This window comes from Coenobita brevimanus, chromosome 59 (assembly GCF_032717465.1).
Source record: "Coenobita brevimanus isolate Jiangsu-jjx chromosome 59, ASM3271746v2, whole genome shotgun sequence".
NCBI lineage: Eukaryota > Metazoa > Arthropoda > Malacostraca > Decapoda > Coenobitidae > Coenobita > Coenobita brevimanus.
In genome coordinates this window covers 28,565,099-28,580,746 of record NC_137012.1, presented here as the reverse complement: position 1 = coordinate 28,580,746, position 15,648 = coordinate 28,565,099, and the positions used below count along the sequence as shown (strand labels likewise).

The following is a 15,648-nucleotide window of genomic DNA, read 5'->3' as shown; positions in this document are numbered from 1 at the left end:
CTTCAGTTGACTACACTGAGTGACAGGCCAAATGGTTTCTTGCAACCCAAAGTCATTCACTATGCTGGGTGGTAACCGTATAACCAAATGACACCTGGTGGTCTAGTGGATTTAGGTACTCCAAATAAATTTAGTCTGTAAGGCTTTCTGTCTGAGGAGTGGTTGGAGTTTATTGTTCACATAATGCCACTCACTGCTGAGAGGCTGGTCAGCCTTACTTTATAGGGACTGTGTAGCCTATCCCAGGCCCCTACATTCATGGTGGGGTAAAAAATGGATTGGATGATGGATAATACCTCTTTTGAGCCACCACCACTAGTTTGCACCTGTGGACTGTGTGATGTACTCCTAAGTCACCTAGTGGACACTAACTGTCATTCCAAAGTATGTTAATCTTTGTTCAGAACTTACAGTATTTAACTTGTACTTACTCCCCACTTTGCATTTTGGTGTTTACACTTTATAATACTCCCTCTATGCTGGCAAAGTAGCACAGTACATACAGTATACCACAATGCCTTGTTGTGCCACTTTTAATCTCTCCCAAGGGGCTTGGCACAGCCTGGAATTATTTACTGTTTAAAGACCACAGTGTCCCTGCTGAATACGGTATTTGACATATTTTACCCCTATGAGCCACTTGCTTCTTGCAGCTAAGCACAGTTAATTCTCCCACACACTCTTCACCAGCCAAAAGACCACCTACCATCTTTAACCATTCAGTACAGTGATGCATTTATGGAGTTATGCTTGGTTCTAACAGATTATTGATTTGGCTTAGGAGTGCCACTTGGTAGTGAAAGGGGTTAAATGGAGACTGTTTTTTTTTAAATCTATCCAGCTCATAAAGTCTGTCTTAAGCAGAACAGAATCATCTGGAGACAGCAATAATAAAACACAGAAGACATCCAAGGACTGAATGGAAAAATTTTACTATTCTCTTTCAGTATCCGTGTCTGACAGGCCTTTACGTAAGACCTCTCTCCACTGCTTCCATAAAACAGCTGTGTGGGTGTGTACCAATATATTTGTGTATAACTTATTACCTTAATTATAATGGATCAATGAAACAAAAAGTTCCAAAAACAATGATCTCATATTGACTAACTACAATATACTCAGAAGACTGATGGAGGTTATGGAACATTGATTTCATAACACTTCCTCAGGTCACATATTTATGGGTTATATATTTAGAAATATGACATTCCATACCTGGAAATAGTCAATAGATTTTTTTTAAAATGTTAATAATAAAATTGTGCTTTCTTTAAAAATATTCCCTATACTGTACAGTATGAAAGACATGATATTCGTATGAATATGAACTAATGGACATATAAAAAAAGGAAAATATATAAATGGATGTACATATATGTATACATATGCATGTCTTAAATCTACAAACATTCACCATGTCCTCCCAAGCATTGCACTTCAATCTTTTATACTACTCTCTGAAGTCATCTGGTCATCCTCAAAATTAACTTCTTTGCAAGTACAGTACAGTAATCAATCAAACACAAACATCTGGAGTGATCTTGAGCTATGACAACTTGGTGGTCTCTCATCTGAGATTAAAACAGGAAGAATATACAGTATTACAAATGTAAGCTCTCAATGCTTGCCAGCTGCAAAAAAGCTCATGTTGCTTCTCACAGTTGGTGCCACATGGAGGTCACCAACGACAACCATTCTTAGTGGGGCTGGGGGAGGTCTGAGTTGACTACTGAACTACATATGAGTCTCCTGGAAGGAAAGGAAAGGGTGAGCGAGGGAGATGGAAAGGGAGGGAGAGACAGGAGAGGGAGGAGGAAAGAGTTGGGGAGGGTGAGAAAAAGTCATATCTGCAATTGTTACTGGCTCATCATTATGTAAAATCAACCTTCTCTCAATTATCATAAGTTGATGCCATGGTTACACAGTATTATACTAGATTTGGTTTAGCTAGATTTGGTAAAACTTGGTTATGATAAACTAAGTTACATATGGTTATGACAAGATACACTGGGTTAGTAACATATACTGTATACTGTTCTAGAATAGGGGAGGAAAGGTTTAGTAGGGTAAGGATCGTGCAGCATGGAGAGCCGCCATTAGGTGACCAAGGCCGACACATGCAAGCATGTTGGAGCCTTTAAAAACGAAAACGACGATGAGATACAGTGTACTGTACAATATCAGCTTCACGTTTCATTGTTTGCAAGTAGTGGTGGCCCCTGACTATAGCAGTGTTTGGCTTTAGGGTCGATATAAAGTGTCTCGTGCTGCACTGACTGGCTGGAGGTGCGACACTTTACCAGACACAACTCAAAGTGGTCGGATACAGAAGCATACAGTGGGCTGGACTCGCTGATCTGCCCAAGGACCTTCTTGAGCAAGGATTTCTGAAAAGTGGAAGCCATGTTATGCCGAAATCAATAACACTAACTTAGATACAGGAAAAGTACACATCTTTTTATATACTTGATGCAAAAATGAAATTAGAGCCTGCAAAAATATTCCTTCCTACAAAAGCTGAACAAATGAATGGCAACAATCAAAATTTGCTCAGTCTGAGTGGCCTAAGCACAATATCCTGAATACTTGATGTCATAGGCAGAGTAATGAAATGCCAGTTGGATATATGACTGGGCACATGATACCAGTAACTTCAGCATTAGACACTAGGACAGAAGAGGATCAGGTATAATATGACAGCCTGTGCAACCACCATAATGGTGGAGAGAAACAGAGTTCTGAAAACCAGAAGCTTAAGGCAACAATGACAGATAAGAGAGAGTGAGAGATGTCACACTGTGGTAAAGCAGATTAGTCTAATCAGTATGACATTTTTTCATATTCAGTTGTACCCATACATACATTCAGCTGTTCATAGAAATATAGTACATTAAAATGTACTCTTTAATGAAAAACTTACCTTATCCGGATGAAGGCAACAGGATACACAATATTCATAAATGGCACAGCAACCATGGGCATTGCATGTTTCACAGGCATAGTGTTTTGTGGTTTCAACAGCTACATTGCAACAGCCAGTGCTTAACCGGTCTACTCTGTGGCACACATAACCTATAAAATAAAGAGCTGATGAGTACCGTAATTAATAAAGTATAGTATACATTACCTTAAAGAAATTTAAAACTTGAAAATAGCATGGTACAGTAGAATATCAAAGGAAGGGCAGTTCACAGTCAAGGAAATTACAGCCAGATTTGTACGTACCCTGGTCATCAGCAAGAAGAACTTTTCCCTGGACTGAGTTGCGGCAGGTGGTGACTCGCGTGTGTGCCGACCCATTGATTGAATCAGGGCCCCAGTGGAACTCTACTCGATTTTGTCCATTGCCCTCATCCTCTCCAGGCTCACTTGTCTTCTGAAAAGCATTTGCCTTAACAACATAATACAATACTACTACACAGCATTACACCTTTCTTGCCCCACCCAGAGCATATGACACTGGGAGTCTGGCTACTTGGTCAAGAATTTTATAAAATTCACCAGATGCTTAGCTCTGAGTGGCAATATCTGAATAATATAGCAGTTCTAATTTCTTTAATATGTGCAGGAAAAATGCTAATAAAAGTACTCCTGCTATTAAAAGTAAAACACCTTCAAATGGTACATATACCGTACAAGTAAATTAGGGTGATATAGCCCAAATTACACCTCTGCCTTCCAGTATACCATATACAGTTTTACACTATATGCCAAGAAACTTTAACAACAGTAAAACTATATTCTGATAAACTGGCAGTGACAGTTCCATAAACCTTGGCAACAAATTAATACCACACCCATTTATGTCAGCCCCCAGGAAGAATATCTCTGTCTCAGTACTGTGTACAAGTACATTAATTGCTCAACCACCTTTCATATTGTAGGATATTAGCATATTTTTAACAAGTAACTTCAACCCAGTTCATATATTCGATTAACATACAATTATTATTGCAAAATGAAAAAAAAAATCCCTTGTTTATTTTAACTAAACTGTATTGTACCGGCCACAAAATGACCTTCACTGCCAGCAGCTACATGTGTTACAACTGTAGAATAAAAGTGGCTGCACCATAAGTAAAATACGCACGTCAGACCAAAGAGTGAGACCAAAATACGCCAGGGCCACCAACACCACCACCGTCAGGAACACCTTATTACGTAAGAACCGCATTATTTTGGCCGTGATCATGTTTTTTTCTTGGCTTTTCTCCCGCATCATAGAGCGTCAGCGTGGTCAGCATCATCCTGAGAGGCCCCCCTCATCCATTCCAGCAGGGGATCACGGATTTCTTGGAGCAATCGCCATCTTCGCCATCTTGTTTGTTTACCTCTGGATGCGTTGACCGAGGTGCCTGTTGAGGAATAGATGTCAAAGTCTTTCTTCTTTAATTACCAAATATTATGGGCAGAAAGCCTTGTATTTTATGCTTTATAATAATATAAGTTGTTCCGGAGTATTTTATTTCCTTATCGAGACATTCTTGTTTTAGATACGCATGAAAATTAGTTTATACATTACGCTAGGAGTGTTCTTCAGCCACAAGTTTTGACAGATAAGTATAATAATATATACATCCATATTCCAGTGAGATGCAAATGGCCTAAGGTTTCCAAAAGCGTGGATTCAGTACTAGTTTGCGTTCGTGGGTATCCGGATAGCAACTGAAAGTGTAAACAAAGCCGAGGACCGAGGTGGACGTAACAATTTTTGGTGATCTCGAGATAATACTCACCGTATAAACAAAACGAAGAGATATAACTAACTTTTACTTCTAACCCGTTGTAAGTTATCAACAGTATTGAACGCACAGCACAACATCATCCTGAAGCAGCGTCAGGAAGCCCTACGATCGCACTGCTCTCGAAGTTTCAGAAGCTTGGGTGAAGTTGTGAGCACCGTAAGTATAGCCTGTTTATGAGACATTGGGGTCTCATCCACCGACACTGTTTAAGTTAAGATCCAACCAATGAGACAGGGAAGAGACACCCTTAATGAGCACTGACTTCCTTGCCTCGTTTACTGTCACAAATGTTAGCAACCCAACCTTGCGGGAGCTTACCACTTTTGTGAATCTTTTCGTCGAGATGGATATAAATCGACTGTGTAAGCAACCCCTGATGTTTAGGCCTTAGGGGTTGTATAGTCAAATTACCTGTCATCCCAAAAGATCATTGTTATTTTATCTTGGTGCACCTTTTTAAAGTAATAATTACCCTACCCTAGCAAAATACAGCTTTTGGTGATATACTGCTAATTATAATGTAGCAGTATGCTCCTAATTGTTTGAAAGGTTTAGTTGCTTTTTGTGTGGTAAATTTTCGGAAAACTACATTTCTCCCTATCGTTTCCTGTAAGCCAAGAAACCATTTACAACGCTGGGTGGTAACCATATAACCAAACCATACGTGCTCCCTACGTGTCAAGTGGGTTGGTGGAGGGTTAGTGCCCCTCCCTGTAAAACAAATAACTCAGAGTCAAATGGCCACCCCATACGGGATTATGGCGTCTGGCAATAGATAGATAGAAACCAAAAGTATTTTTTGTTGGTACACTGAAAGCAGTGATGAGAAATAGGGAGGTGAGTATGGAAGTTAAGAAGGCACTGCATGATAGTATTGTGATCCCTACCCTGACGTATGGAAGCGAGGCGTGGACCTTGCAAGAGGGGAACAAGTCAAGAGTGAGAGCAGTGGAAATGAGTTACTTGAGAGGAGCATGTGGAGTGACGTGGAGGGACAGGTTGACGAATGAAGAAGTGAAGGAACGTTGTGGGGTAGATGTGGATGTGGTTGAAAAGATTAGGAGAAATACACTGAGGTGGTTTGGACATGTGGAGAGAATGGAGAATGAAAGACTGACTAAGAGGGTGTATGTAGGTGAGGTGGAGGGAGGGGTAGACCGAGGATGAGGTGGAGGGATGGAGTTGAGAGGTATATGAGGGAGGGGGGGGGTGAGTTGGGGGGAGGGGAGTCAAATGGTGGGTGACAGAGTGACTTGGAGGCGTTTTGTCTGCGGCCACCCTCTGCGGGATTAGGGCGTCGGGCTATAGATAGATAGATAGAATTTTAGTGTGATTTGATGAATTTGACCTTCATTTTTGTTGGAAATCACTTATTTTGGAGATAGGCCTACCCAAGCATATCTCCAAAACGAGTGATTTCCGACAAAAATGAAGGTCAAACTCATTCAAATCACACTAAAACTGACCAGAAAAAATATATTTGGTTTCAAAATCAAGGACATCGTTTGACCTGTATACCCTAACTGGGGAGGCTTCGTCCCCCCAGACCCCCACCATATTATTACCTAACCTTATGTAACCTAACTTAATCAAACCTAACAGTAACCAAAACCAACCTAACTTAATCTTACCTTAAGTGTCGTCGGAGGAGAATGAGGTTGAACGTGCCTCAATCCTCTAAACCCACAGCCTTCTGCTTCTTTGAATTTGTGTAACTTAAAATTCTTACAGTACCACTGATGAAGGTCCTGTCTATAATGTAGGTCACTTCCGCACTTCTTACATTTCGGGGAGGAAGGCAGAACATCTTGACTGTGAAGGAAATTCACACTTTCCTGATTATTCTTAAATAAACGAGCAATGGCCTTGTATTCAGTCACAGCACACCTGCTACAAGTGGAAGCCATCGTCGAACTGACTGAAGTAAGGGACGTTTGAAATTTGAAAATCTAATGCTATCAATGATTTGATTGGTCTGCCTTTTGGCTTATTTTAATTTCATTGGCCGTGACGTCTGAGCATGCACTGTATTAGCATGACATCACGCCTGGGAGTTTCCCTGACAGGGAGGAAGACTGATGTGAAAATTTGAACCTGAGGGGAGATCCAAGGTAATATTATGTAGGATTTTTACGTTAACTATACATTTCTGAAAACAAATGTTTAGTGGAAGAGATTCAGAATAACATGGTATACAACGTGGTTGTGTCAGATTTCCTGAATCGGGAAATGTAGTTTTCGGAAAATTAACCTTTTGTCCTTATTTTGGGTACTTTATTTTATTATTTTTTAAAATGCTTCTGAAGAGGGTTTTTAGGCTTGAATGCACACAAAAATAAGGAGCAAGATTTTTTTTATTTTTTTGTCTTATAAATTTTCTTAAACTTTCTCAGTAATTAGGTGTGTCCCTCCAAATTAGACCACATTTGACCGCAGTGCTGATTTCGTGATTTCACCCATAATAAAGCAAAAATAAACCAGAATTAATTAATGTAACCTGAATTAACCCCAGGACCTAACCAGACCAAACCTATCCTGCGATGTCGCTTTCTATTCTGTCTTTTCCTGTTCTATCTTTTACTGGTAATTATTTACGAAACGGCTGCACCGATTCCACCTATGGTATACTGTAATTGACTCATTAACTCAAGGAAAGTAATTTTGGTACAGATACAACACAGATGGTTAACTGCAGAGTTGTGACTGCAGGAAGTGATTGGGAAAAGACAAAATTTGCTTATTCTTTGGTATTTAAGGAAGCAGCCAGGTCGCCCACGTCATGTGGTTATCAGCAATCTCCCCAACTGCCCGCCCTGGTTACCGACCATTGCTCCAAGTGGATGCATCAGTATGTCAAATATGCACAAAAAAACACTAATAAGTGTCAAAGTTGTGGAATACAGCAATTTAACCAAACCTAACCTAACCTAACCTAATCCATCCTTACTAAAACTAACTTCCCCCGAAATTGAGATTGCCACGAAATATTACATTGAAGATCCAAAACCCATCTGGGCAAAATGCAACTCAGTATTTAAAAAAAAAAAAAAAAAAAAAAAAAAAAAAAGAGAGAGAGAGCAGTAAGTTAATATGCAGGAGGATAGAATGCAGCTGCAGCCAGAAGCAACTTGTGGTATGCCACTTCTTGCAGTTTGTTGTGTCCTTGATAAGCAAATGGCTGTGTACTGAAGAAAGCAGTTGATGTAAACCAGTGCAAATAACACACAGTTTCACCAAAGTAATCTTACATCCTGGACACACCATTTGGAAATCGCACCAAAAGTAAAATGTACATGAGCAGTTTGACATCCAGCGATGGATATGGTGATGTTGATGGAATATTTACACATTCAAAATCCTAAATAACAGCTTTCAGAGGTAAGTTTAAAAAAATCCCCAGTAGGTATGGTAATCCAGGAGGTGCCAATTACCCTTTGAAAGACTCACTTCAGTAAGAAATATGGAAAGGCCGTGCCTGTTTGGTAAAAAATTACCCTTATACATCCTATCCTACCATAACCTAACCTGACCTAATGCACACTGTTTATAGATATTGTGAACACTGCAAAAGATGTTCCTTTCAATTTTACATATTTTGTGAGTTTTAGTGGATGTTATTGTTTTTTCTGTAGCTAATGTCGAACATGGCAGTGCAACGAAATACTGAATCGGTGGTCATTTACTGAACTAACACCAAATTGGCACCTTTAATTGGAAAATATTGTTATTTTTTTCACCATATAGGTTCATAGACACCTAATTATCTGGAATCCGGTCAAAAAATTGTGCTTAGTTTAACCATTAGGCTAATAAAAAATCATGATTTAGAGGTTTTTCCTCTTTAAATTGTCAATGAAACCTTGACAGACTTCTGTTTTGCATAAATATTGATATACAATGCAAATATATGTATTTGCATATTAAATCAATATTTATAAAACATAGAAGTCTGTCAAGGCAAGTTGCCGAGCCAAAGGCAAAACAGTTTCGGTACCCTTAACAAGTTTTTGCTCAAAATCCTGATTTTTTATTAGCAGTTAAGTTAAACACAAAAATTTTACCAGATTTCAGATAATTAGGTGTGTATGAACCTATATGATGATAAAAATTTTATTTTCCAATTGAAAGTGCTGATTCAGTGCAGATTTGGTAACTAACTGCCTATTCAGTACCGTATTTTGTCTCACCCCTAACAAAGTAATCACTGTCCAAGCCGGTACTTGATCCCAGCTAATGTGGTGTAAGTGTGTTACATAGACCACCGAGTCAGAAGTACAGTACTGTACTTCACTTGCTGACCATGATGTGAGGGCTGCTATACATCCCATTACTACATACTGTACTGCAGTATATGGCTCTTTTCTTCTCCTAGTGACTACAGCGGGAGAATTTTGCACACACACACACACACACACACACACACACACACACACACACACACACACACACACACACACACACACACACACACACACACACACACACACACATGTTTAGTGACATTACCAGAGTCAGGGGATTAATTGGCATTGATATTCCAGCTCAAGCTCAAGAGAGATGCCTGACTATGTTGAGACCAACTTTGACGAGCGTAGTGGTGTGGTACAGTGTCCAGCGCCTTGGGGACGTTGGTGGCAGACGGTGGCTGAGGTGCACATAGAGGTAGACGTTCCATCCGGCACCCGGGGAAAGTTTGTCCATGTCACTGTCAAGCCATCGTACATCAAGGTGGCTGTTTTGGACAAAGTTGTGTTTGAGGTATGTACAGGGTGTCAGTAGAACTTAAACAGGCAGTTGTTTTGGAATTTACTTTGAACTTAATAGCAAAAAAGAATATCAAAAGAAACTGTGTGTAGTGAGGACTTACTTTCCAGTGGTTTGTACCATTTCAACATTAGACAGTTGTTGCTGTTTCTGTCTGGTGGAGTAGACCCATCAAACGTGGGCAGGCAGTCACCCCTGCAGGGCTGTCCCATGTAATGAACCATGTTCCCTTGCAGTTGATAGTGCCTCATGACAGCTTGGCATGTGAGAAAATGTGAAGGTTTGGTTACTTGATGGATGTTGCATTTGCAGTTCTCCACTTAGTCCATAGCAGGCTGCACATCACCCCATTATCTGGTTTCTTCCCAGCATTGTAAATGGTTGCCTAGGTTACAGGAAACCATTAGGCTTGTCACTCAGTGTAGACAGTGTAGAGTCACTTGAAGTGTAAAGAGGAGTAATAAAAATGACTGGAAGGAAAGGGTGAAGATGGTGGCAACCATCATCCACACTCACATGATATTCTGGTGCTTACTTCTTTCTTCATCTTTATCATTCTCTTTCTGTCTGCCCTCCATTCTTCACTAGAGAGTAAATCCCTGTTGTAAGTTGTATTTGCACACTACCCACTCACCCGATGTAATTCTGCTCTGGGGTGCCTGCCCTTTCCTCTCTTCCTTCTTTCCATCCTTCCTCTTGTCTTTCTTTCCATCATTCTTTCCTCTTCCTTCTGTCTACAGATGACTCTACAGTCAGTGACAAGCCAAATGGTTTTCTGTACTCTAGGAAACCATTTACCATGCTGGATGGTAACCATATAACCATATTATGGTGCCTGGTGGTTTAGTGGCTAATTAACCCCTTGACCGCGGGGCGTCACTTTCGTGACGCTTGGGAGCAAGGGATCATACCGCGGGGCGTCGCTTTTGTGATTCTGTGTTATTTTGAATTCACCCGGGCTTCCAAGTGGGGGCTTGTATCATCTATCGGTACTGCCAATGTCCAACACTAGTCAGCACTCCTAATCTCATCTGTACTCCCATCCGTTGTTGACAATTTAGCCATTTTTCCCCGTTCTTGACTCCCCTCCCTACCCCCCCTCCATTACCCTATCCTCTCGCCTGCCCGGCCGTGCTACGCTAAGTAAATCTTCCCTGGAATTTTTCACTGATTTCATCCATTGAAATAAGCCCTATGTCCTATTCTTATACCAAGTAATATATACAAGAAAGAAATAAGGTAAGTGAGAGTGCCATACACCTGGAATTGGCTAATTATCACCTGACAACACCTCACGTGCACTCGTTCGCTAATTTTCGCTGTTTTTTCCCCCTTGAAATATGCCCTATAATCTATTTTCGTAATAAATATACACGTAAGGAGGGAAGGGAGAACCCTAAGTGATATTTACATTCACCTGGAACTACCTAATTTATAATGTATTGTCTAGATTTCCTGCCAATCATATCAGTGCTAGACAAAGCTGTTTCAAGATATAACATTGGTAGCTCTGAATATATATATCTCCTAAGTAGGCCTCTAATCTATTTTCGTAATAAATATACATGTAAGGAGGGAAGGGAGCAACCTAAGTGATATTTACATTCACCTGGAACTACCAAATTTATAATGTATTGTCTAGATTTCCTGCCAATCATATCAGTGCTAGACTTAGCTGTTTCAAGAAGTAATATTGGTAACTCTGAATAACCCCTAGCAGGCCTCTACGCTGGTGGTCCTCTGTTATCACTCAGTTCTCTCTCAACTTCCGAAGCGAGTATGTATGTTTCTTCTTGCTGACTTCAAGGCCTTTTTTCACCCCCATGCAAATGGCCCTGTGACCTTTACCCCCTACTAAACCTCGTGTGGAAAGAGGTAAAGGGCTGACAATTGATAAAAGAGTGACTACGATCTTTCTATTGAGTAAAACAGTGCAAGTGGAATTGTAAATAATGTGTAAATAATGTGTAAACAGCAAGTGAAAGTAATGAATGTAAATATACGTGAACAATGGAAAATAGTTTTATAAGTTATTTCAAGTGACAGTGCACAACACAGTGTAAATAAAATAGAAATGTAAATAACATAAATAAAATAGAGAACGTAAATAGAAATGTAAATGAGTAGTATTATAAGAATACGAGTATATACCCTAGGAGTAATGAAAGTGAAAGTTTCACTCTAGCATGTCTGAATGCTATGAGTTATGAGAGTGAAGATGAAAGTGACATTCACTCTCAATGCCAGTATACAGGACGAGAAAGTGAATGCTACGTATTTTACTGAAAGAAATTGAATCCCTACAGTGACAATAAACTAATATTACTGAAGGAAACTTATGGATAAAGACTATAGATATATATAAGTGTTATATAGTAATAGAAATATAAAGTGTGAGGGGTTTTATGAATAATAAATGACAGACTACCAAGAGCGAACTAGTGCCAGTGCGACGATCAGACGCGCTCGTAATTTCCATTGCTTTTACAGTGGTTTTTTTTTTAGTATGGATCCCAAACTACTTGAAAATTGTAGAATAGTGTTTATAGTGTTTGTATCTGGCTGTGGTAATCATATTACGGGTTGTTGGGAAGTGTAAAGTGGAGACTTCGTTACCCTACTTCAGAGGTCTCCACAAGTCCTACGGTAACCGACGAAGGCTCAACAATCATTCCAGGAGAAAGCTGAAGGTATGTGCCATAAGCATATATAATTTTATTATTCTAGGACTAATAACTGATTTTTGGCAAATATTTTTTGAGAGTCTGTCGGAGCCCAAATAACCCCGCGGCACACGCAAGTTATTGGTAAACAAGCCCGCGGTGTAGGGGTTAAGGCATTCCAATTGGATGGAGCTTGTGTAGGTTTATATCCAAGGGATGGTTGGGGTTTATTGCTCATGTAATGTCACTCAGGGAAGAGTGAGGCTAGTCACTTCATCTGAAATGTCAGGACCAACTTGCCTGTACCCCCGCTCATACACTCCTCATGGGGCCATACGGGGGTAGATGATGAATGAATGAATGAATCGTTATTATTAATATTATTAATTTATTTATATTATTCATTGTGGTACATTTTTTCCTCTTCATTAGAGTAAGAAACATTGCTTGTTAAAGTTTCCTCATTGCAAGTAAATCTTATTTACCTTTTCACCTCCATCTGCAGTAGCTGCTAGCTGTATAGAATTAGTAATATTTCAGAACACATCGCAGAGTTACATTGAGGACTTTTGTACGAAACTGCAATTCCTTTCAGGGTCCATTGTACTCTGTGGTGCGAGCAGATGAGATGGTATGGACCCTAGAGGACAAGAAGACAGTCCATATCGTGTTGACAAAGGCAGATGCATGCAGCAAGGAGACAGTATGGGAGGCACTGCTGGCTGACAGCTTCATGGCTGACCCCTGGACCTTCCATGAGATGAGGAAAAAGCTGGATCTAGAGAGGTTCCAGATTGAGGTAAGTTGTTGAGATGGGTTGCTTTCTTATGTTACCCAGCCTTTTGTACTGGATAGCTGTGCCTTTGTGTGGTGGTATTGATATAGCTGTCCCACAGCTCCCTGCCAATCCCATTTGTAGGTTGGTGGACTGCACGAGAAGGGTAGTTCAATCTCCATTCAACAGGGTTCATGGTCAGATGGCCCTGAAATTGCAAGAATAGCGTTGTCTGTTATTCACTGTGTTTTATTCGACTATATCATTATTTGCAGCTACAGTAACAGTTAAACAACTATGCATATTATATCATATTTAGTTATCACTACTGTAACGGATTTTTTGTCAAGCTTTATAAAAATGAACTCAGTGTCATCCCCTTCAAGGTGTACATGCCGGAAGTTAGGCTGCAGTAGTTCGGAAAAGTTTATGGTAGAAGACTGACCTATGACCCTGCCAGTATTTTATGTGGCAGAAAAACCTCCATGCTAACGCTGAGATTTCGTTTGTTTTATAGTTTTATTATTATTTGTGATTTTACATAATGCACTTTTGTTCAGAAGATTAAAAAGGAGGGAATGTGTAGCAATGCATATGAAAGTGAGATATGATGTGCAGCTTTGGTGGAAGGAGACATGTGATATCAAAAACAGTGTTTAAGTGTGAAAGAAGAAAGAGGAAGAGAAGCAAACAGGTAGCCTAGAGATGCTTCTGCTTTTGATAATTCCTTGTTTATGGTTTCCAGGAGGCGTTATGGCAAGTAATTAGATAATAATTTACTAAATACTGTAGTACGGTGTTGTTTTGAAAGGCAGGAAGTAAAGAGGAACCCTGTAGGATAAGCTCATCTTTCCACATGGCGTAGAGCTCTTGATGAATATGAAACGTATTTTATTTTCAAGTTACCGGTACATTGTGCTATACTCTGTTCAGAAAAATCTAGTTCCTCAGTATGGAATTGAAGAAACTAAGGGTTTGAATTTCTTGCATATACAGTCATCCCACATTTTTGTTGACTGCCTAATTTGCATGTTTGTGGGTGGATAACTCGTTGCAGAATAAAACATTCAGAAATGTATTTTTGGGTGATTTAACAAAATGTGGTGTTCTTATACCTAGGGTGGGAAAGGAAGTCTGGATGATGATGATAAAATTACCCTTTTAATGTCAGTAATGTTTGTGGCACTACAAGAAGGATTTTAGGCAATCACAATAATTGTGGGTGTGATGATCTTTTTTGATGGGTGTTCTATATGTGCTGAGTTCCATTATTTACAGGTGTAGCAGTTCTTAACATCTGCAAAAGATGAAAGGATGGCTGTACAGCAAAATATCCTGTTACATTGCTTAATCATACATGTTATAGCAGTTTACCGCTCTAGCTGTGAGGATGGTTAATCTTGTATTTGTGTTTTGATGTTTTTGATAAGATCTCTGCTGTTTGGATTGTAAGTTTAATACAAATTGATTTTTTTTTTTTTTTTTTTTTTTTGCATTTGATATGCATTGCATTAAAATCACAGACAGAGGAAAAACATTAATAATCAGTACAGTACTGTTGTTGAGAGTGTCCACTGTCCCTCAGGTCTTTGTTTACAAGGCTCACATCTCTTGGTTACCAGGCAAGGGTGCATGTGTGTGTTTGGGGAGGGAAGAGTGCCATGGTGAGGAGCATGTGAGTGATCTGAGCTCTACCTGTTTATTCCAAACTGATCCCAAATTAACAGGGATTACTGGTATATTAATCTTTCTTTGGAAACTAGCCTGTCTGGAAAAATCAGTGAACATGATGACTGGTTTTCTCCCTAGTTAGTTTGGATCAGTTTATTCTAAAGTGAAAATGACAGTTGCTTAGTACAGTCCTAGTAGTGATGGGAAAAAAATGTTATGATTTCCATTTGCAGTGCTTTGGGAAATAAGTTTGCCAGTTTATCAAGTTACATTTAAAACCATTCATCCTTAAACTGTGATGTGATGAATATATACTTGTGATTATATTTTGTCAGAATCCTGGTTTTGACTTTAGTGGAGCAACACTGAAAAAGGGTTATGATCAAGTTCCAAACTCCATGATTGAAAGATGGGGGGAAAAGAAGAAACAGCAGGAGGAGAAGCAAGCAGTGAAGACAGAAGACAAAAAAGAATCTGAAGAACACCAGTCCAAGGAAACAAGCCAAGCAGGTGAAGGGAGTTGAAAATTGAGTCACTGGAGTTATCTATCTCATATTTATATCATACTCTTTTATGGTTTATTTTAAGGTTTTCAGCAATGTGACTATAGTACAAGTTATGTATGTACAGTTTTGCTTGATATAGATTCTGTATATATGTGTCAGGATCTCCTTTGTAAATCTTTCTTCTGGTAGTTGTTGCTGTAGGTGTGTTGTGTGCAAACATGCTGCATCCTCAAGTATGCCTTAATTAATTTTTAAAAAGTGCTAATAGATTTGTATTAAGAATATTTGTATAATAATCTCAGGTATAAAATGGGTTACAAATAAATCTGTCTCGTCCAAACCAAAATACTAATTCAGAGCTGCAGCTGGTGCAAGGCACATGGACCAAAATGAATAATGTTTGGCACATGGTTTGCTAGTCTTTCCCTGTGCACCCTTGATCTAAATGAAATCAATACAGTAATTACAGTACCCACTAATGTCACAGTTTGCTTACTTCACTTGCATTTATAACTTAGGTTTCA

At 39.4% G+C, this 15,648-nt stretch overlaps 2 protein-coding genes across 3 annotated transcripts; one reads left to right on the top strand and one right to left on the bottom strand.

Moving 5' to 3' along the window:
• Positions 1-2,160: 2,160 nt before the first annotated feature.
• On the bottom strand, positions 2,161-4,319 carry LOC145402872 (SREBP regulating gene protein). 2 transcript variants are annotated; one of them, XM_080274780.1, is made up of 4 exons: positions 4,091-4,319; positions 3,226-3,376; positions 2,921-3,072; positions 2,161-2,387 (listed from the first exon to the last, which is right to left on the bottom strand). In XM_080274780.1, exons 1-4 carry the CDS (start codon positions 4,220-4,222, stop codon positions 2,187-2,189), a joined length of 636 nt encoding a protein of 211 aa, XP_080130906.1. In that variant the 5' UTR covers positions 4,223-4,319; the 3' UTR covers positions 2,161-2,186. The 2 variants fall into 2 exon arrangements, with proteins under 2 accessions (XP_080130906.1, XP_080130907.1); XM_080274781.1 differs by having other exon boundaries at positions 3,226-3,373.
• A 445-nt stretch (positions 4,320-4,764) lies between these two features.
• Positions 4,765-15,375, top strand: LOC145402871 (nudC domain-containing protein 2-like). The gene is made up of 4 exons (XM_080274779.1): positions 4,765-4,901; positions 9,287-9,503; positions 12,768-12,971; positions 14,954-15,375. The coding sequence occupies exons 2-4, from the start codon at positions 9,303-9,305 to the stop codon at positions 15,140-15,142; spliced, it is 594 nt and encodes a 197-aa protein (XP_080130905.1). The 5' UTR covers positions 4,765-4,901; positions 9,287-9,302; the 3' UTR covers positions 15,143-15,375.
• Positions 15,376-15,648: the final 273 nt, after the last annotated feature.

What these genes read in the sequence shown, in the direction of transcription:
- LOC145402872 (XM_080274780.1), bottom strand. Translation starts at nt 4,222, where the DNA reads ATGATGCGGGAGAAAAGCCAAGAAAAAAACATGATCACGGCCAAAATA. An exon ending in GTCTCACTCTTTGGTCTGAC is followed by an intron (nt 3,377 to 4,090) that starts GTGCGTATTTTA and finishes AATGCTTTTCAG; the next exon opens with AAGACAAGTGAGCCTGGAGA. An exon ending in GTTGCCTTCATCCGGATAAG is followed by an intron (nt 2,388 to 2,920) that starts GTAAGTTTTTCA and finishes TCCACTTTTCAG; the next exon opens with AAATCCTTGCTCAAGAAGGT.
- LOC145402871 (XM_080274779.1), top strand. Translation starts at nt 9,303, where the DNA reads ATGCCTGACTATGTTGAGACCAACTTTGACGAGCGTAGTGGTGTGGTA. An exon ending in TGGACAAAGTTGTGTTTGAG is followed by an intron (nt 9,504 to 12,767) that starts GTATGTACAGGG and finishes AATTCCTTTCAG; the next exon opens with GGTCCATTGTACTCTGTGGT. An exon ending in TAGAGAGGTTCCAGATTGAG is followed by an intron (nt 12,972 to 14,953) that starts GTAAGTTGTTGA and finishes ATATTTTGTCAG; the next exon opens with AATCCTGGTTTTGACTTTAG.